Genomic DNA, 22,632 nt, shown 5'->3' with positions numbered 1-22,632 from the left:
GTAAAAAATAGCAAATAGTTCAAGAAATAAGCCAAGAGCCCAGAAAACCCCAAACCTCAGCACATCCATCTCTGGATGCCCAGGAATTGGCAGCTGCAAATCCCTCCCACACCCCCCTCCCCCGGGCGTCCATCATAAGCCATCACTCGGGGCCTTTTATCCTCAAGCACGAGGGCCAGCAGGCGTCCATGTCTCTTCCTCAATGCACCTGACCTCCCCATTTCTTTATTCAATGTGGCTATTACCGCCCGTCGTGGGGACCGAGATGACTATGACGGTCCTGATCTCGTGAAAAGCTTATAAAACACCTGAGATCAAAATGTTTAGTTATCACAGTACTGCGAAGGGCACAGGGCAACAAGTTGCCTCATTCGTGGCGGATGAAAGGAGAGACTGGTACAACCCCTCTGGAAGTCAGAGGACGGTATGTGTCCAGTGTAAAAGCGAACAGACTTTTGGACCCAAATTCGAATCCTCTGTATCTATTCTACAGCTACACTTGCATGTAGGCAAAACGACACAGTCTGCTCACACTACAAGTGGTCCTTCAGTGACTACCAATCGAGGATGGTTTAAGTAAACTGTATCTGGTCGTAACTAGACACCATGACTAGGACACCACGGAACCCGTGCAAAGGGATGAAGCAGCTTCGCATCCACGTGCTGAGGCAGGAAGACTAAGACACTGGCACGTGACGTAAAACAACGAGGTAAGAACGGTAAGGTAACACATAGCACAGTCAGCCCCCGTGCCTGTAGACTTGGGACGCAAGGATACGGAGGGCTGACTGTTCCATTTCATGTAAGTGACTTGAGCTTCCTCGGAGTCTGGTATCTGCAGGGGTCCTAGAACCAACCCCCCACAGATACCGAGGGACGAGGGGCGGCTGTATGTTATTTGTATGGAAGAATGAGTATCTGCACGCGTGCAAGTGAGCGTGCATGCTTGTACATGTACTGACCCTCTCTCGAAGGATGTGCCAGAGCAGCAACGGCCTGTGGGGGGCGCCGGGTGGTGGGAGGACACGGATGGGGAACTTAGGCCTGCCTCACTGTTTGCCTTTTATACCAAGTACACCGGTTACCTATTTAAAAGGATAGAAAACTTAAATCGTTTCTTTCTAGTATAGTATGAAGAGGGAAGTGCATAGCGGTGTAGGTGGCAGAAGCCTTGAGACCCATTCCCTCTGCTGCAGGAGGAGGCGCGAGGTCAGGATTCAGAGAAGCCACTGTGGCTGAGCCGCAGGGGGCAGGGCCACGTGGCAGGGCGAAGGCGTAGTGGCCGAGAAAAGCCCAGAGAATGGCCCTGCAGTAGGAATGTCATATGGCTTAAGACAGAATGAAGGGTTGTGTGTTTTTACAGAAGGAAAATGGAGCGTTTTAAGCAGGAAAGGGCCCGAATTATGGTGGGGAGGTGAGGAGTGGGTGAGAGAAGGAAAAAGGAATGTCGGGGACAAGATGAATTCGCAGCTCGAGCGTCAGCGCGGGAGACTGGGAGGGGCCTGAGTGGCCACTGGACGTCGTAATGGAGAAAGAGGCTCGAGGGGGCTCTCAGAGGCAGGGGACACCCGTGTTTCCAGTTTGAGGAGCTAAGGTATAGCTGTGCCACACAGCAGGGAAGAGAACTCCGAAACAGGAGTGGGGGAGGGAACTTAGTCTCAGACCTGTCATCCTGAGGTACTGACGGACACAGGAGTGAGCTCCGAGGGGCGGGGGGCTCACGGTGTGACAGCTATCAGGCCACAGGTGAAGCAGAGGCCCCAGTGGGGGGTGAGACGGTCCGGGGAGGGAGAGCTGAAAGAGGGGGAAGGCCAGGGGCTGCTTTCAGGCCTGCAACTGCAGGAAAGCAGACTTGGCAGGCTGCCCTGAGAAACTGGCTCCATCCAGCCGGGGGGCCAAAGAGTAAGTCAGGATCTCCTGTGAGCTTGTCTATAGACTCTAATGGTGCCCCAAGCATGAAGCAGCTGCAAGAGAGGAACAAGCACGGTCTTCAATCTGCCAAGAAGGAAAGGAATTCCATCACCTGGAATGCTTCATGCATCTCTCACTTCCAAGAGTCAGCACCTAGCATGGCCCTGGGAACACGGAAGCACGGAGAACAGCAAGTGCAGCATTTTCAGTACGTGCACTCGCCGGGTAGAGGCAGAGGGAGGCGCCAGGGAAGCTCCGGAGTCCCCACCCGGGGCTGCCGCGCCACTCCTGCTGCCGCGTAGGTTGGGACGTGCGCCTGTGCTCAGGGTCGGGATGACGAGAGATGTGGCACAGCAGGCGACCTGGATGCACCTGTACGTGGGAGTCCTCTCCCTCCTACTCGCCGAAAGGGGGCCTGGACCCCCGCTCCTCGCGCACCCTCGATTCAGGACCCGTGAGTCGACTCCCGCCCGGCCCTAATCTCCGCTCATACACGCGGGGCGGTCCACGCTGCTCTCTGGGAGCCTCCCCACAGCCCCTCCGTAACCCCTCATTTTACCCTGAGCTCACTGTTCTTCTAAGTCAAGGAAGACCAAGCCCAGACAGCCCCCAACCCCGGGGCCCATCCTAGCGGAAGTCCAGTAGCAGATGGTGGCCACCTCCTGAGCCCCGCCCCTCCTCCTGAGCCCCTCGGCTTCCCTTCTTCCTCCATCTCCTGGAGCAAAGCCCAGGGTTCCAGCCTTGGCACTTGCTCCCCCTTGTTCCGTACCAGGAGTCACCTCCACAAGGCACATTCTGAGGTCTCTGAGCCTCTGACCTCTTCTCCCAGGGGCCACCCTCAGGTCCCACCCTCCCTTCCACGCAGACCCTCCGGCAGCACTGGACACACTCTCCTGGGACACCGAGCGCCACGACCAAGTCTGCCAGGCGAGGGACTCCGAGAAGGGCCCTGTAAAGCCCGCCCACGCTACGCGAAGTCACACACACGGAGCGGCCGGATCTGCGTTTTGTAAATATTGTATCGGGCAAGGCTGGACCTGGAAGTCAGGTGTTTTACATGGTAGTGATCTAACCAAATCCTACATTCCAGCTAAAAAAGGCCCCAGGGATGTCCGACGGATGCTGAAGGCGTTCTTCACGTTACTCAGAGACGTGCTGAGATTTGGGCCGTGTCCACTGGGCTGACCAGAGGCAACAAAGGTGGTGGTCTTGCCTCTTCTCTGCCAGTCCTGAGGCCATGCTGAGGCCAGCATCCACGTGCCCAAGGCTGGACGGCCAGAAAAGAGAAAAATCACTAACGGGGAAAAAAATTCCTCTCATCCAACCTATAAATTTAAGCCCTCAACTACCACAAACGTTACAAACTTATGTACCTTGATTTGATCCCAACCATAAGCTTATCATATATTATAAAATAAAAATGTAGTTCAGGTAGAGATAAAGGCTAAAAACAAAAGCACCCCTGATTGTGTGCTCCCACAGGGCACAGCTATGGGGAATTTACACTTTCAGAAATCCCAAGGCCCGGTGCAAAAAGGCAGGGAAAAACCCACTTTGTATCAGGGTGGGGTATTGCTTTGATGGAGGGTGGAGGGTCAGAAAATTCTTTTGTTTCCTATTTTATTACATCAATGGCTTGAAAATTTTTATTTAACTTCAGCAAATATTGGAAATAGAAAAATGAATTCTGCAGACTTTCACAAATAAAAATTTCAGTCTCTACTAACAAATGTTATCATTCGATGCTAAGCAGTTATAATGCTCTGAACATTCACCACAATGAATGTGCTGAAATAGAAAACAGGCAAAAAGAGACATTAAAATATTACTTACAACAGCATTATTACAACATATTTTCTTTAAAATTCCAACATGGATTTTTATCACTTCAAAAGATATACAGCATTTCCATGATATTTGCAAACTTAACCTTATACATCTTTTAAAATCTTGAAAAATTCTTAAGCAGTCTAAAAAGCACTTAGCAAAGTTGGTAAGTCTACGTAATGGAATACTATCCGCTCCAGTATCAACGTGAGCTTAGGAGAGGGCTGTAAACACTCAGTACCACACAGCATGCATAGGCTATACTGACCTTCCTTCTGCTGCACTGCGACGTTACTGCGCTTGTGCTTTACTGTAAGTAGGGAAAGCTGCAGAGATCCGGGGAGTGGCAGAAAGAGTGCTTGTTTCTGAGCATTGCACAAGATCACTAGATTCGAATTAGCTAACCACCTTGAGTCAACTTGAGGCAAAGTTTCACTTGGTATTAAAAGCTTGAATCCTGGGTCACTTGATTTAGATCAGGCTAGACAAGAGAAATGAGGCTCTCGTGTGGGCTGGCTCCATCCGTCCCTTTGCTCATATAAGAAGGGATCCAGTTAGTGTAATGCACTATTTGGCTTATTTTTGGTCTGTAATTATACCAATAGTACATCTGATATTCAGAAAGACAAAAATAGGGCATAGTTGAAATTTAAAGTGACAACGAGCACACTTAGAGTGGTGTGTGATGGTTGAGAGAACTTTATACGCACAGAAAACTACTGCTTAATTAGTCCACCACAGTAAGCTTTTAAAGCTCAACAATTTTTTTTTTTCATTTTTTGATTAGAGGTTTATGACTATCAAAAGCCACCTTGAGGACCTGGTGTCTGGTAGGCACGAATGTACCAAGACGACACGGGGGTAGCGGGGCGCGGAGGGGGTCACACTAACCTCAGGCTCCTGCTGACACCAGCACCGACCTGCACCACTGCTCACCTGATCAGCACACCTGAGGCAGGGTTGCTTCCTGGTTAAAAGACCTATATTACAGAATCCATCACTGCTTACGACCAGTCAACACAATATTCAAGTAACAAGGTGTTTAAATGAATACGTGAAAAAAAATTTTACCTAACACTTTACACATCTACATAAAATTAAATAAAACAAACTTTTAATGCATATGCAATACAATTGATATCTTTTAGGATTTCTAAACTAAAAGTTAAACTATCATTTGCTTCAATGGTACTATATTTTGCACAATAACTTATACTTAGGAGAAAATTTCCACAAAAAAAATATATAATTATGACATTCACATTGATAATTTTTAAGAAGACAAAGCTTAAGTGAACATTGCATCCGAAGCAGTTGTCACTGTGTACCCCTTACACATCCAAACACAACCTGCCGATGCACCGAAGTCTTGATATGTTAAAAAGGGTCTTCCCATAAAATGAGACCAAGTCACTTGGCTTCTAAAGCTAAGTGATTTCTTGCATGTACAACATCATTGCAAAGACAGTGTAATGAAACAGTTTAAAACACAGTGCTATCTTATGCATGAGACTACAGTGAAGGCAGTCAGGCAAAGACAACTGTTTTCCTTCTGGCAAATGAAACTGGCATGCCCCTCCCCCTCGGAGAGAAAAGCCAAACTTCAGCTGCTGTGATATAGCAAGTACGCCGCACGTGACTCCTCAGGACTGGGGACCACTTGGTGCCAGGATCCAGGTAAGGGGATGTCTGAGCACAGACAGGGGCCTGGCACTGCCGAGATGCCTGCCGGGCCACACAGGACCAGCACCAAACCTTCAAGCACTGCCAAAGGGGATCGATTCTTAAGGAGAATAGCCTGGGGGTGAAGAGAGGAATAGCAGCTCTACTGGCAGGGAAACCACTGCAGCAAATTGCCTACTGCTTCCGTGAAGAGGAAGGAGGTCTCGAGAAGAAGCAAGGAGAAGCGAAATCTTCTTTCAGGCCTAGTGTCCCCTTTAAGCGACGCGCAAAACTTATGCCGCCTCTTAACCCACGTTTTTCCTGCCATTTTCCAATTACGCAGCAGGCTCATGATAAAAACAAAATGAGCCCTACATTGTGACTAGTGTTACTGTGCCGCCCCGTGCAGGTGGGAGCGGCGAGCTGCGATGCCCCCCAGCCCCGCTCATGCTCTTCTTCACCAGCTCCTGATCAACAGACACCTCTCGCAGGGACAAGTGTCGAAAACCGGCAAAGTCCCATTTCACTCCCCTTGCGAATGACCTTTCTCCAGATTTCAAAAAAAAGAAGTACAATTCCAAACAATCTAGGTTTCTTGCTGACCCTCTTCCTAAAGAGAAAACCAGCTGACTTAAAAAAAAAAAAAAAAAAAAAAAGCCAAGGTGCTTGGGAGTCAAAACACATCAAATTTTAATTGCATATTTCAAATTCTTAAGAATTCTGTTTATGCCTTAAAGCATCTGCAACTTTTTTTTCTTTTTGGTATTGAAAGCACGAAAAATATTTAAATGATGCAAAAACCAACAACAAAAAAGCTCCTTCAACATATTTAGTGCAGGCTGAACCGACCGTGGGATGGGGAACGGGTCACATTAGAGCACACCTCGCAGTCTACCCTCAACCCCTCAGCAGCCCACGGTCTGGCAAGAGAATAAAAGTGATTATGGACGTTTTAAACATTTATTAAACATTTGTAGTTGTTCCCAGTCCAACCAAAGGCATTAAATACCACTTCGCAGACTGTTTCTTTCCATCTTGGTCTCACTAGAGCCAATAACTGATCACGTCTCTGTCCTGTACTGTCGATATAACATTGAGAGAGGATGGTGCTCATGTGGTCACATCAGTACATGACGGACACAGAGGCTACGTGGAGTGACATGTGAAAGGCCAGGCATACCAACAGGACGGGGCACAAACAGCACGTAGCTTTTATAAAACCATCACCAGCTATTCCAATACCCTTTATTATTGCCCTAACCTGACAGTTACAATCTGCACTCTGTCAAGAACCTGCAGCAAGTTCTCCCCTGTCTCCGAATCTCCGTGATGTCATCTTTGGCAAGCAATAACCTTTAAAGAAGAAATAAGACACCGAAACAGAAAAAGCGTTGAAAACATGGTTGCCAAAAGGAGAAGGCACCAATTCCAAATGTACAAGCACCAGGTACAGTGGTATAGAGCAAATCTCTTGGAGTTGGGTGGTGGCACGGGTGGGGGGGTCAGGAACAGACAGGGTGACGCCCATCCTGGGGTGACGGTCTGAAAGTTGACGGCACGGAGTGCTGAGTCCACGTTCCCTCTGAGCTACGCTGTCCAAGGACAGTTGCTATGAATGAGCTTTCTACCTCTCGGGAAGGGAGAAGGGAGAGACTGAAGCCAACTAAATTCATAAACCATAATTATACCGACATTTAGGGAAATGTGAGTTGTGTCAGGCTGTTTGGCACGATAAAAGTTAAAATGCAGTCTGCCAATATATTGTGATTTCCAAAGAAGCGTGATATCACTTAGGTGGATGCCTCAGAAAAGAACAAAGGAAACTTCCTAGAAGGCCAATGGGTCACAGTTACTCTGAAAATTACATTATGCACAAAGTAGAGCTTGCAGGCCATGCAGGAACAGAGTCACGCCTTCCGAGTCGACTACCTGTTCTGAAGCCGCCGACGGGGAAGAGCTGCCGTCGGTGGGCCGGGGCTCCGACTGAGGCGGTGGTCTCCAGGGTCGCAGGAGGCGGGCAGGCCACAGGACCCCCCTCACTTAGGCAGAGCGAGAGACGCAAAGAGCTCTCCGGGAAGTGGCGCCAACACGGAGGAACGAGCAGAGAATTAAGGCAGATGTAGCACGGGACTGGAAGTGTATGCCTTTTTGGTAATAGCTGCTTGTCCACAGAGATGCGATGCAGATGGCCAGGTGATGTCTTGTGATACCTGAATCCTGGATAGCACAGTCGTCCATACCAAGTGCTCAAAGCCACCAGAGTTTCTCATGAGGCAGATGCGTATCTGACGTCAAGAACAGAAGCAGCCTGAGCAGAGGAGAAAAAGCAGAATCAAAGACAGGTAAACAATATAGGGGGCTTCCCTGCTGGTGCAGTGGATAAGAATCCGCCTGCCAATGCAGGGGACATAGGTTCGATCCCTGGTCTGGGAAGACCCCACAATCCGCGGAGCAACTAAGCCCGCGAGCCACAACTACCAAGCCCGTGTGCGCGCCTAGAGCCCGTTCTCTGTAACAAGAGAAGCCACTGCACTGAAAAGCCTGTGCACCGCAACGAAGAGTAGCCCCCGCTCGCCGCAACTAGAGAAAGCCCGCGCACAGCAACAAAGACCCAACGCAGCCAAAAATAAATGAAAATAAAATAAATTTATAAAAAAAAAAGACAGGTAAACAATATAAACTGCTAACTCCAGTTTGGTGCAGCCCAGCCCACCCTGCTCCCGCAAACACTGTCCCTAAGGGCAGGCCCCTGAGGCAATGCCTGTGCTGAGGCCAGGCGGGCGGACGGAGAGCGAGAGTGTGGCCCCTGCGGCCACGTGTCTTGGGTTCAAATCCTGGCTCTGTTCTTTCTAGCTGTGTGTCCTTGGACGAGGTATCATTTCTCTTTGAGCTTCAGTTTCCTCATCAGCAGAATATACATAATAACGATGTCTACTTCACAGGATTAAATAAGAATCCCTGCAAAGGGCATATCAGCACAGTGCCTGGCAAACAGCAACACTCAGGTGTCCTAGGACCAGCTGGAGGGGACACCACGGTGCCCACCCCGTTCAGCAAACAGCCACCAGAACACGCTGGGGTCCAGACGACACCAAAGATCGCAGGATCTTCTTAGAAGCTTCAAAGGCATTTCTTAACTCTCTACTCTCATTTTTTAAGACTGACTTCCAGACCCAAGCCTAAAAGTTACAGAGCTCACTGCTACCCCCGTGGTGTCTTACTTCTAAGGAAACATCTAAGAGTCCAAAATCTGAAAGCCGCTGTGCCTTCAGGGGAAATCCCAAGTTATGAGAACGGCTGTCAGTCCAATCAGGTTTCTCCGCACTAGTTATACACTCAATCACTCGATAATTTGAAGCAAGAATGTGCATCTCCAATTCGGTCACTTTTAGCATCCCTCTGTGTTTTTCTGACACCTCCCATACTCTATCCTTGGCCGCCCCAGAGAACTCTGAGTCTCAAAAGCTCAACCCTCTTGGGCTGCTCTCCCTCCTTAGCTCTGAAGGAAAAAAGCCCGCAGCTGATAGAACTTCTCAAATCTGACGGCCTCCTCCCTGCCTGTGCTGCATAAATACATAAAACCCGAGGGCAGGCAGGACACCAGCAGACATCTTTCTCAGCAGCTGGATTCCAAAGGATAAACAAGAATGGGAAATTACAAGGACACTAAGTTCTGAGCACTGATTAGACAATTAACCAGTTCCCTTAGGCCCTGGTGGACACAGAGAAGCAGCTGGTCCTTACAGATTAATTTCCTTCTGCAAACTAACATATGGAGAACAGAAAACCAGGGTGGTGAAGCAAGAGGACTGGTACCATAAGAAACATAAAAAGAAAGGGAGGGACTTCCCTGGTGGGGCAGTGGCTGAGAATCCGCCTGCCTGTGCAGGGAACATGGGTTCGATCCCTGGTCCAGGAAGATCTCGCATGCTGCAGAGCAACGAAGCCCGTGCACCACAACTACTGAGTCTGTGCTCTGGAGCCCGCGAGCCACAACTACTGAGCCTGCGAGCCACAACTACTGAGCCTGCGAGCCATAACTACTAAAGCCTGTGTGCCTAGAGCCCATGCTCCGCAGCAAGAAAAGCCGCTGCACTGAGAGGCCCACGTACCACAGGAAGAGTGGCCCCCGCTCGCCGCAACTAGAGAAAGCCCGCACGCAGCAACGAAGACCCAACGCAGCCAAAAATAAAAATAAAATAAATGTATAAAATAAAAAAAGAAAAAAGAAAAGGATAAAGGAAATATAGGCATGCACGTGCATGCACGTCTCTCTCTCTCTCTCTGTGTGTGTGTGTGTGAGAGAGAGAGAGAGAGAGAGAGAGAGAAAGAGAGAGAGACAGTTTTAAATGACTAAAGAAGTGAAAAAATTTTAAAGGAGCTATAAAGATTAGATTTTCGGGTTGAGTTAGATAATCCCATTCCTTCTGAAGAGAAGGCTGGGTAAACAGACACAGGGAACATCAACCATCAGAGAGAAAGACGTGCTGCTGGTCGGGGGAGGTCAGCTATGGACGAGCCAGGCAGACAGGCTGAGGGGACTCTTACGTGCCATCAGCACGGCAAGTGGACCATGAAGGCTGGAACTCCTGGACTAACAAGAAACGAGGAAAAGGGAGCTGACTTACCTAAGCTAGTCAGTCAAAGAGCCAGGCCTAAGAAAATCATGACCCTGGGTGCTCAATCTACTATCTCATTGTTTATGCTAACCCTGCTGAAGCTGGCTTTGATTAAATTTGAGAGGCAGGAGATCTGAGTTTCCTATTATTTCTGCTTCCTGGGACTTAAGTCAGAAAACATACTTGGAAGAAAGCTTTCACTCTTGCAAATTCTGACGTTCCTTCCCCAGTAATCCTCATCTTTTCAGCGCTTCCTAAATTGAGTCCAGGATTTCAGGGAAGTTAATTTGTTGCTAAAGGGGAAATTAGCACACAGACAAAAATCACTGCCAACAGAGAAAAACACCTTTGCTGTGCTCATATGCTATTCTGTTCCATGGGCAGGCCACGCCTGGGTGTGACTCAAGGACCCCACTCACATTGTCAGTACTATAGGTTTTGTATACTTAACTACAAAGATTTTCTGGTAGAAGGCTCTAAAGAGTCTCATTCTAACAAAACTAGTGTTTGTCTCCTGACAGCCCTCGCAAAGCCACTCGCTGGGTGTCCTCTTCACAAGGCTCTCCCCCCGGGGGAAAAGGGCAGCAAGGGCAGGACCAAAGAGGTAACTTCAGATCACTCCTGCCTCATTTGGGGAAGACGCTGATGAGAAAGTGATAAGCAAATTAACCCTTAAATGGCCATGCCAGTGAGCAAATGCACACATCAGAGGCGGCAGCAATGAACTCTTGGCTCCCAGCCCCGCCTCAGCACCCATGGGCGGGGGGAGGGGGGAGGTAAACGTGCAGAGGGAGGGGCGGCCTCCCCAATCTCCCCCACCCCGACCTCCGCTGCCCAGGCTGATGAAATCTGTGCCACCACCCGGAAGACGACCAGGATGCCAGCCTCCATGCAACCCAGGACCTGCAAGTGTCCCCATCAATATTCCAGCAGGTCAGCCCCGAAGAGCAGCACGGCAAGCGGATGTGGAAGCAAGCAGACCAGGAACCTGCAGACTCCCCGGTACGGTCACAAACCCCACAGGAGATGGCACCACATTTCACACGACTGAGCTTTACTGATACTCAAGGCACTTCTAACGTACTGGTTCAGGGCAAAGCTGTCATTGTATTTAAGGAAATACGGGTAATGTGGAATACTTTGTGGCCGGAGGAAACCAGGATGGAATTAAGAATTTGTCCAGAAATTAAAATGTGAATGATACACGTAGTGACCAAAAAGTGACTGAAGTCAACACATGTATTATGGCATTTACAGGTAAAAGTCAGATTACTGACATAGCTGAAACCTGAAACCTATTTCTACAGCTGGAAAAGGTCATCAATGAAGAAACTAACTGGAGAACTAAGTATGCATCTGGCAGAGATCAACTGTTTCAGACTTACCTCGTCTTCCTCTTCAGGCATCTTGACAGAATTATCCGGGGACGTTACAGGTTTCTGGTTACTGGGACCATTGGTTTCTTCTTTCCCATGTTCTGCCTCCCATTCTTGTAAAACTTCATCTATGTTGAAGCGGCGTCGATAATTTACAAAAAAGTTTTTCACTTGTACCACTGATTTGTTCCCAATCACATCTGAGATGGCCTGAAAATCTCGGCCATATTTCCTGATGGCTAAGGATGTAAGAAAGCATTTTTTTCAACACAAGAAAAATAATAAGACACACACACACACACAATTGAGACTGACTCCTTATCCAGATAAGGAAACATAGAGGCTTTCAACAGCAGGTACTATCTAGCGTACTATACCAATGGAAAAGAGTAGTATAGAGTCCAGTGTGGATGACTGGCAGAGACACTCCGTGTGACCCTGTCACGCAGGGTCTGTACCTCCCTGTCGCATGGTAACTGAAGTCACCCAGCAATTACCCTATGCCATGGACATCCTACACTGGCTTCTTCAGGGTCCCCAGGACTAGAACACCTCCAACCATACAACCCCAACATGCGAGCTGTACTTCCCGTCTACTCAGAGCCCAACGAGGAGCTGCTAAAGTGAAATACACCTTGAAACACGGAGGCTTCCAGATTAATTTTTACATCTTGTGAGACATGGGAAAGGAAAAAAGTAAAGCCCAAAGAGAATGCAGTAACTTAGCTAAAATGATGCCCACTAGAAGGACGTGATCCTCCAAGAATCTGTTGCAACATGAATGATGTGCTGGGAGCAGGATGGGGTATAATTTTTTCCTGAAAGCGACCGCTGTTCCTAAACCTTTATTTTACAAGAACTTCCTCCTACCTTGTACGGCGAGAAGCTGCTCCTCTGTGGTCCAACGTGCGTTACATTTCTGAATGACCTGGGTATCCAAATGAGTCCTATTAGCATACTACCTTTAGAGATGAGTATGTCCTTATGAGGATTAATGAACCTTTTTCTCATATCAGAATTTTAACATCAACTAGGTTTATAAAATTATGTCTACACCTTTCCTTCTAAGAGATGTGTACTGGAGACACAGACAGTAAATTCTTAAACACATAAACTCAGGGGTGACTTCAAAGATGATATGAACATAATCCTACCTCTGGAAGTCGATATGGTTCTATTCCACCATCAAGTTTTTCTTTTAGAGCACTGTTCGTCTGTTTAATATTCTGAATCTAAGGGAAAGAAGATTTTCATTTTAAAAATGAAACACTTTTATAAAGGTATGAAAAGAAGAGAGAACTGAGAAAGCTAAGAGAAACAAAAAACCAAGAGGAAAGAAGTTCCTGACCTGTAAGGTAGCCCAAATTTGAGGTCCCTATAGTAACCTTTGAGAGCAGCTAACTAAGTTCTTTAATTGACTTGCTTAGGGCACCGGACAAGAGACAACCAAGACGGAAAGGACGCTGGTAAAAAGGTGCCTGCGCACACAATCCTAATCCACCAGCTCGGAACAGGCGACCTGGGCCGCAGAATGCACAACTGCAGTCTGACACAGAAGACAATGCCTGGGCTCCCACCCCACAGAACTGAGCTGAAGAAAGAGAGCAGGCAGAGTGAAGGCAGGAGAGCCTCACAGCCCCGAGCACCGCACAGACGCTACAAAGGGCAGAAGCCCACCTGCAGACTTCTTTAACGGGGAGGAGAAAAGAAAGCAGTATGTCAGTTTTCCACAAGTCTAATTCTGAGCAACGGTAACTTCATTTTCTCACAAATTATCTTTCCCACATTCTTTTTTTTTTTTTTTTTTTTTGTGGTACGCGGGCCTCTCACTGTTGTGGCCTCTCCCGTTGCGGAGCACAGGCTCCGGACGTGCAGGCTCAGCGGCCATAGCTCACGGGCCCAGCCACTCCGCGGCATGTGGGATCTTCCCGGACCGGGGCACGAACCTGTGTCCCCTGCATCGGCAGGCAGACTCTCAACCACTGTGCCACCAGGGAAGCCCCTCTTTCCCACATTCTTGCTTTGATTCAGTGGACCTTTCACTGTCCTTGCCTAATCAAAAGAAAGACACAAACAATAAATACAAACCACTCAATCACTCCACAGCTGCTCCTTAATTCTGCACGTGCCCCTGAAGGAGCTGGGTCACAGGAGGGGGCCCTTCTCTCTCAACTCCAAGCAGAGGGGCATTCTGTGCCTAGCACTAGGGGAACTCTGGCCCTATCATCTTTCACTCTTGAATAATCACTTGAGCAAATAAGAAAGCAAGCAGAGGAACAGGTTCATTGTCCCAAGTAAAACATCAAAAATACTCAGGAGCAGAAGGTGCCCTTGAAAGCAGAAATCCTATTAAGGCAAAGGAAGAAAAGCAGAAATTTTAGAGATCGGGAAGGGGTGGGAGAGGAGTGGAGATGGTGCTTCACTTTTTAGTAAATCTCTCTCCTCTTTAAAAAAAACTTTTCATACTTATACAATTTTTTAAAACCCCACTTTCGACGACTTACATCTCATAGATTTCCAGTTTCACAAATCCTTTCCTCCTTTGTTTTACTTCTTCTAAAAGGTTTAATGGGTCGGGGGGGTGGTACAGGAAAAATTTTCCATGCTATGGGACCAGTGGGCAAGTAAATAAAACCGGCACTTGTAAGGACCAGAAACTGACCCTGTCTGCCCTTACCAAGGGCCTCAAAGTCTGCCAGAAATACAGTCTACTCCAAACCTTTTGTAACGATGCCACATCAGAACATGAAAACAACTGAAAAGAAAAATACTGGAAACATGCACAAAATTCACTCTACAGTAAAACCCCAAAACCAGGACCTTGCTTTACTGAAATTTGTTTTAGTTTATTTTGAAAAGGTACAAATCAGAAGAAAATACTTGAAATTTACTCACAGTAAGTAATTCCAAGCTCTCAGACCAGCATAAGCTGACAGAACTCTCTCTGATAATGAAAATATTCCAAACTTGGGCTGCCTGACATGGCGGCCACCTGCCACACGCTGCTACTAAGCGCCTGAAAAGTGGCTTATCCAACCGAGGAGTCACATTTTTAATTTTTCCAATTTTAATTAATCCAAACTAAAATCTAAAGACCACACGTGGCTACCACACTGAACAGCACAATCTTAGACCCTTCTCAGAGCTCACAGTTACCAACAACCCACAAAATCCCCACAAAATACTGCAAGGCACTCAGATTATGCTCCCTGAATTCCGAAAACTAGGCCTAGAAACTTCTGACAGGGAATGAGCAAATTTTCCAAAGTCGGGGGTCCAGACATAACTGAGCTTCATAATTATTAATCATGGTAAACCTTGTTTCATTTATAGCAGGGGTTGGGAAACTATGACCTACACACCAAATCCAGCCTACTGGCTATTTTTATAAATAAAGTTTTATTAGAACACACACACAAAAAAGTCAGGGGTATAGACTACTTCATGTCCCCCCCACCCCATCCCCTCCCCCCTGGCATTCAAGTTACTCTATTCCTTCTAGCTAGTTGTCTATATATATATATATATATATATATATATATATATATATATACACATACACATATATATATATTTATATATATATATATGTTACAAAGCTGGGCATGTGTGTGTGTGTGTGTGTGTGTGTGTGTGTGTATCGCATTGTGACTAAGTAACATGCATTTTCCAAGGAGACCAACCTGTTTAACACATGCATTTTCCCTCTAAAATCAATGAAGAAGCATCGAGATTAAGTGAGTGGCTACAAGGTAAAACATCCACAAATCCTGAACTAGAAGTCAGCTCTGTATTTTCATTTACCTACGTGTCTGCTCCTAATCATTTTCCACACCAGCAACGTCCAGTGCTCACTAACCAGGATAAGAACAGGGATTAGTCGCCAGCATTAGCCAACCGGAAAGGAAGCCAGAGCGGCAACAAGCTGGATAAGGAACAGGATGCAAAAAGTAACCAGCATTTAAAGAAAAAACAAGAAAAGCAGCTGACTTGGCCTGGTGCCTTACCTAGAGCTCCTGGCTGAACACAACTTGCTTTTTCCTATTTTATTGGGTATTTAGTGATTCTCCTCTAAGGTCAGACCATTTCATTCTCTCCACCTGGAAAGGCCTGATGTACCCAGCAGTGTCTGCTGGCTAACCTGACAGCCGTTCCCAGCCCCCTTCTCACTTGTATCTCTGACAGTGGCTGGCGATTCCCTCGGCGCTAGAAGGAGCCGGGCTGCAAAGCCACACACAGTCCAGGAGGTTCTGCGAAGGCAAAAGCTTTTCCTCCACGCCCTCTTCTTACTGCCCTGAGTGCAGACATGAAGGTGACAAAATGCCTTCTGCAGCTTCCAGTGTAAGGCAACAAGCAAGATGAAAAGCCTAAAAGCTAAGAATGGTGGAGCAGGAGAATCTGGGTCCCTGAGAGCATCACTGAACAGAGGAACTAACGCCAGCAATCACTGATGTTGGAATTTCTTGTCATTTGATAAAAATAAATCCTTCGCTGTCTGAGCTGCTGTTAGTTAGGTTTCCTGTCCTCATCGGATGACTGTCTCCCTGGCATACAACCAGACATGGGGGCATCCAGAATAACATGCCCACTGTGTGACTGACCGCCATGTGCGTCTGAAGTGCAGCTGGCAGAAACCCTAAAGGCTGTGGAAAGTAAACAACTGACCTCACCTCTCAGTAAGTCAGCCTCTGAGCCTTCTCTCCAACAGTGTCAGCTCTGAGCAGCTACCTTCAAATAAAACATTCCTGCTCTTGACCCTGTTGGCTCTGAAAACCAAAGCCTCTTCATCTGTCATACTACAAAGTCAGCAACACCTCTGTAGAAGAAAGGGTCTCTTTCCTTCTTCGCCATATTGACACCGAACAGCAAGCGTCAGGAACTCACTCAGCAGAGGGGACTGAGGCCCCTCGGAGAGAAAGGTGAGACGCACAGAGGAGCTCCCAGCCCTAGTCACAGAGCTCTCCTGGCGCAGATGCAGCTTACTACGACGCCCTCACACATCCTGTAAGACCAGGCAGGCAAGGATTAATCTCCTCATTTGAAAAGAGGCCCAGGAAGATTAAGTGATTCTCCTAAGATTAGAATGCAGCTGTGGCAGCCGCAGGCCCGCAGCTCCGAGGGGCGCGCCAGGTCCTGGTCTGTGTGGCCTCCTTCACCAGGGGACAGCCGGGGCCACAGACCCCACCCTTCTCTTCTCAGCCCTGCCAAGGCAGTCATCAAGATTGACAAATCAAAGGCACCATGAACTAAAAGTGAACCACCAGTCCATAATTCACTTTGCATTTGGGGTCGGGGGGAGGTGACTAACGGAAGGGCAGCACTGGGCTGCTCGGCTAAGTTTTGGGTTTGACTTTTACACAAAATCAGACGAAAAGACAAGGAGGAGCCATTTCTCAATGAAGCACAAATGATCAGGAAAGGATGCGTTTTAAAAACAATATTCTTGGGGCTTCCCTGGTGGTACAGTGGTTGAGAGTCTGACTGCCGATGCAGGGGACACGGGTTCGTGCCCCGGTCCGGGAAGATCCCACGTGCCGCAGAGCGGCTGGGCCCGTGAGCCATGGCTGCTGAGCCTGCGCGTCCGGAGCCTATGCTCCGCAACTGGAGAGACCGCAACAGTGAGAGGCCTGCGTACCACAAAAAACAAAAACAAAAACAAAAAAACACCCCAATATTCTTTACAAGGGCACCAGAAAGTACCAAACATGTAGGAATAACACTAATAAAGGAAATACAAGACTTGTTCATAGAGAATGACAAAACACTGGAAGAAACTGCACAGCTACAGAAGTGCAGGGATACATCATGTTCATGGATCATAAGGTGTTAACTCTCTATATTGATCTATACATTCAACACAATCCCAATCAAAATTCTAGCAGAATTACTATTCTGGAAATTGAGAAGGTGATTCTAAACTTTATATGGAAATACAAGGGCCAGGAATAGCCACGACCATCTTGGAGGACTTCTCCTACCACACATATCCATTCATAATCTATGTATTATTAAGACCATATAGTACTGGTGAAGAATGGACAAACAGAACTCCAAACCTGACCGATATACATAATGGACACCGGATTTAAGACAAAGATCCCACAGCCTCACAACAGGCAAAGGGTAGTCTTTTTTAATGAATAGTACTGGGTAAACCAGATATCCATATGAAAAAAAAAATTGACCCTACATGTAACAACATACAAACAAAAACACTGCCAGGTAGACTGAAGATCAAAATGTAAAAGGCAAAACAACACTTTTAAGATAGTGTGTAAGAGTATCTTCATGACCTCAGGAAAGGTTCTTAACAGAACTCAAAGAGCACTAACCGTAAAAGACAAGAATGAGAAACTGGACTACCTTAAAACTAAGAATTTCTGTTCATTAAAGGATACCACTAAGAGGGCTTCCCTGGTGGTGCAGTGGTTAGGAATCCACCTGCCAATGCAGGGGACGAGGGTTCGAGCCCTGGTCTGGGAAGATCCCACATGCCGCGAAGCAGCTAAGCCCGTGCGCCACAACTACTGAGCCTGCACTCTAGAGCCACAACTACCGAGCCTGCGTGCCTAGAGACCGTGCTCTGCGACAAAGACAAGCCACCGCAATGAGAAGCCCGTGCACCGCAACAAAGAGCAGCCCCCGCTCGCCGCAACTAGAGAAAGCCTGCGTGCCACAACAAAGACCCAACAGAGTCATAAATAAATAAATAAATAAACAAATAAACAAATAAATAAATAATAGATAGATAGATAGATAGATAGATAGATCGATAGATGCCACTAAGGGAGTGAAAAAGCAGCCCTCAGAATGGGAAACAGGAGACCATTCCTCCACCGCCCCCGTAACTCCACGATGAGGTCACAGAGCACAGTGGAGGGGAGGGCGCTACTGGCATCCAGTGGGGCGAGGCCAGAGAGGCTGCTAAACATCCTACAAGGGGCAGAACAAGCCCCAGAACAAAGAAATTATCCAGCCCCAAAAGTCAACAGTGCTACAACTAGGAAATCCTGATGTGGTGCAACCAAAACTCACGTAAAGTGACACAACCACTTTGGGACACTGTCTGGTGTTGTTTTCTAATGTCGGACATATGCACACTCGATAACCCAACAACTGCACTCTTAGGTGTTATCTCCAACAAAGGTGCACACACAACACACCAAGAGGCACATAAAACCACGCTCCTATCAAAAACGGGAAACAACCCAAATGCCCGCTCAAAGTAACACGGATCATTTGTTGGGTATCTAGACAGCAAAGAGAAAGAACAAGGAGTACGGCTCCCTGTTACCTGGATAGATCTCACAGGCTGAGTAAGAGAGAGAGAGAGAGAGAGAGAGAGAGAGAGAGAGAGAGAGAGAGAGAGAGAGAGAGAGAGACACCCCTACTTTATCATTCTGTTTATATAAAATCCAAAACAAGATAAAAAATAACCTATGGTTTTAAGTCAGAACAGTGGCCACCCACCGGGAGAAGGGTAATGAACAGGGGGCATGAGCGAGGCTTCTGAGGCAACGACGCACTTCTCGAGGGCAGATAAAGGGGCTGCGGAGGCGGTGCTCCACGTCATCATCTAGACAGAGGTTACTTGGGTGTGCCCACATTATGAGAAGTCACTGAGATCTGTATCTATATCGAGACCTGTATAAAATTTCAACCTCACGGTTAATTTAAGGGGAAAAAAATCAATGGGCCTAAGATCTTCTGTCCAATTCCTTAGAAACAAAATGCGCTTTTGAGATTTGGGGAAAGAGAACATCCAAGTGGGTGAGAAGTAGGAACACGTCTAAAGTGCAGTTAACTCTTCACCCAGGACTGCGCTCACGGGTACCTGTCGTTTGATTGACACCAGCTCCATGTCCAGTTGTCTCAGCACCGTGGTAGCAGCAGTGGCATTGGCAGAAACAGCCTCCACGTCTTCTTGAGAAAGAAACATTCCTTTCGGAGGTTTCCTTTTTGCTCTATTTTTAGCTTGTGTACTATGTTTTTCTTTTTTGATCTGAGGAACTGTCTCAGTAGGGGGCACCTGCATGATACACATATTTGACAAATGAGAAACTAAAAAAACTAGAACGCCAAATGAACAGTAATAAGCATATTTTCTTAACATGGCTCCAAACAATCTAAGACAAATACCACGCCATCTCATAATTACCATCTACAAGTTCTAATACATAGTTAACAGACAAAAACATTGGCTATTGAACTTTGGCTAAATAAACACTTCAAAGTGGACTCCATTTCCTTCCTATACAGATACATCCTTATTCTATAAACCTCTGACAAGAAGGATTCCCAGCTTCCTGCGGGAACACAGGAAGAAAAAATAACCTGTATTCCCTTCTGGTGAGCTTTGTAGTTATGAATAAGGAGTTATTTTATCCAAATAGTCCCTAGCAACTGTAGATGGACATACGGCCACAGAAAGAAAAAAGAAAAAAAATGATTCAGCCCATGTATAAGGATCCACTTAAATTCTTTAAATCTTTATAGATGGTTATAAAAATAAAAACTTCAATATGAAACTTGTTTATACACCTTTTCGGTTTCTTTTTTTGGCTGACACAACTTTTAGGGCAACTGTGTAACTTGCTTCAAAAACTATATGCTGTCACTTAAAAATGCATGACTGCTGCTTATTTTTTAAAATGGTTTCTCTAAAACCAAAACCTTTGGAAATGAAATGCACTAATATCTTGGCAAGGAAAGGATAACATCCTAGTGGTAACCATTTTAAGAACAAGAAGTTTTGGTTAACTGTTTAGAATTTCATCTTGTCAGTGTATTAATAACATTGGATGGTAAAGCTGACAATACATTCAGCTTTTTGCTTCATATTTTAAAAGACTGAGATTAAAAGGCAATGCAAACCATGATGGTAGCAATAAGTTCTCGAACAAGTGGTAATAAACAACACATAAAAATATAAGTAGACAATAAACTATGTTCTGCAATAGCACTATGCTATCCAGTAAAGATCACCTATTGACCATGTGTCTGTTTTAATAACATTTTAGTAGGTAAAGAAACTGAGATTTAACCATTTTTCTTTTTAAATTAGAAACTGCTATATAAATAACAATTACAGAAATTAATATAAAACCAAGCCCCTTTCATTTAAAATGTTCCGTTGAAGAACCTAATAAATAACAATGCATCAAAACAAAGCTTACTAAAAATTGCAAGTACAATTTGATTTCCCAAGCAATGTAATTTAGCTAATCCTTAAAATGATCTTGTTATTTGGGCACTCATGTAAATCACTGGTAAGAGTGCTATCCAGAAAGAATTACCAGTTTCCTATTTGATAATATATACCATACCAAAAGAAGCCTTAAGAATATATCTAGAGGGCTTCCCTGGTGGTGCAGTGGTTGGGAGTCCGCCTGCCGATGCGGGGGACGCGGGTTCGTGCCCCGGTCTGGGAGGATCCCACATGCCGCGGAGTGGCTGGGCCCGTGAGCCATGGCTGCTGAGCCTGCGCGTCCAGAGCCTGTGCTCCGCAACGGGAGAGGCCACAACAGTGAGAGGCCCGCGTACCGCAAAAAAAAAAAAAAAAAAAGAATATATCTAGAACACTTTGACTCAATAATTCAACTTCCAGAAATTAATTCTAATGGAAAAAATTAAGTGCACAAATATGTAGTCATGAGATCAGCATTTCAGCATTACTTACAGGGAAAAAGACTGTAAAAACCCGTATAAGACTAATTAACTCAATTATAAAAGAACTGTAATGATGGAATAACATACAGCTATGCATACAAATATATCTGACCTAAAAATATGTTCAAGGTTCAGTATTGACGTTGCTCAAGAAACTAAAAATAGAGTTGCCATAAGAGCCAGCAATCCCACTCCTGGTCATATATCTGGACAAAACTATAATTCGAAAAGATACAGGCAGCACCCCTATGTTCACAGCAGCACTATTTACAATAGCCAAGACACGGAAACAACTTGAATGTCCATTGACAGATGAATGGATAAAGAAGATGTGGTACATATATAAAATGGAATATTACTCGGCCATAAAAAAGAATGAAATAATGCCATCTGCAGCTACATGGATGGACCTAGAGATTATCATACTAAGTGAAGTAAGTCACAAAGAGAAAGACAAATACCACGTGATACCGCTTACATGTGGAATCTAAAATAGAACACAAATGAACTTATCTACAAAACAGAAACAGACCCAGACACAGAGATCAGACTTGTGGTTGCCAGGGGGGAGGCGGGGGGAGGGATGGACTGGGAGTTTGGGATTAGCAGATGCAAACTAGTATATACAGAATGGACAAACAACAAGGTCCTCCTGTACAGCACAGGGAACTATATTCAATATCCTGCAATAAAGCATAATGGAATAGAATATATACATAAAACTGAATCACTCTGCTGTACACCAGAAACTAACACAACATTGTAAATCAACTAAACTTCAATTTAAAAAAAATGTTCAAGGCGGAGTAAATTTAAAAGGTTATAAAATTATATATTAAGATCCGATTTTATATTTTTTAAGCATACAGATTCAGAATTATGTATAGGCATATGTATTTTACAAAGGAGGTCGTCTGGAAAGAGTCATCAAAATGTTAATAGTGATATGGGTGATGAAATGATAAACCATTTGCATTGTTCCCTTTTGTTTAGCTGTATTTTCTACATGTCTATAAAATCATATATTATTGGTGTAATTTTAAAGTTTAGGTATGTCTAGACCCTTTCGTTTTTCTCATACTTTAGTACCTTTTGAGATAGAAAACGTTTTCAGATTTTACTGAAACTACAGACTCTGTCTTTAGAAAAACACTTATGTGAACACATGTAATAGTCATGCCCATGCTGGGATTCCATACTCCACCCTGAATGAGGGGCTGATGGGCACCAAAGGGCTGAGGCCCTCTTTCCTCAGCTGTGGTGGTGGCACCCATCAGGGACCTGCTGCAGGCAGCTCTGTACCGTGGGGGTCCTCAGCTAAGCCACAGAACCCTGGTCTCCCCGGAGGGCCCTCGGGGACCCCACATATGCTTTATTCAATTTTTATGAATGGGCAAAATAATGCAAGACTCTAACCCCCATTTCAAAAGGCTGAGACCATCCAGACACCCCACTGTCCTCAGTGGACAGTTTACAATAAGTACATGTTATAGATACACCCCCCAAAAGTCATGTATAATTGTAGGGATTCGTGGACCTCTTGGATCCAGAGACTATAAACCTCTGGC

At 45.9% G+C, this 22,632-nt stretch overlaps 1 protein-coding gene across 1 annotated transcript in view; it reads right to left on the bottom strand.

Annotated features, from left to right (window-relative positions):
• Window positions 1-3,549: 3,549 nt before the first annotated feature.
• RCOR1 (REST corepressor 1) overlaps window positions 3,550-22,632 on the bottom strand; it is a 114,573-nt gene continuing 95,490 nt past the window's right edge. The window contains exons 8-12 of the mRNA XM_081230344.1: window positions 19,230-19,424; window positions 12,550-12,627; window positions 12,266-12,323; window positions 11,405-11,634; window positions 3,550-7,708 (exon numbers count right to left, since the gene is read on the bottom strand). Of these exons, the coding sequence (XP_081086470.1) occupies window positions 7,667-7,708; window positions 11,405-11,634; window positions 12,266-12,323; window positions 12,550-12,627; window positions 19,230-19,424 (603 nt within the window). The 3' untranslated portion in view covers window positions 3,550-7,666. The remainder of the gene's footprint in view (window positions 7,709-11,404; window positions 11,635-12,265; window positions 12,324-12,549; window positions 12,628-19,229; window positions 19,425-22,632) is intronic.

The sequence above is a fragment of the Mesoplodon bidens genome (assembly GCF_964165515.1).
Source record: "Mesoplodon bidens genome assembly, chromosome: 3".
NCBI lineage: Eukaryota > Metazoa > Chordata > Mammalia > Artiodactyla > Ziphiidae > Mesoplodon > Mesoplodon bidens.
The sequence above is the reverse complement of the archived record's forward strand: the minus strand, read 5'-3'. Positions and strand labels throughout refer to the sequence as shown.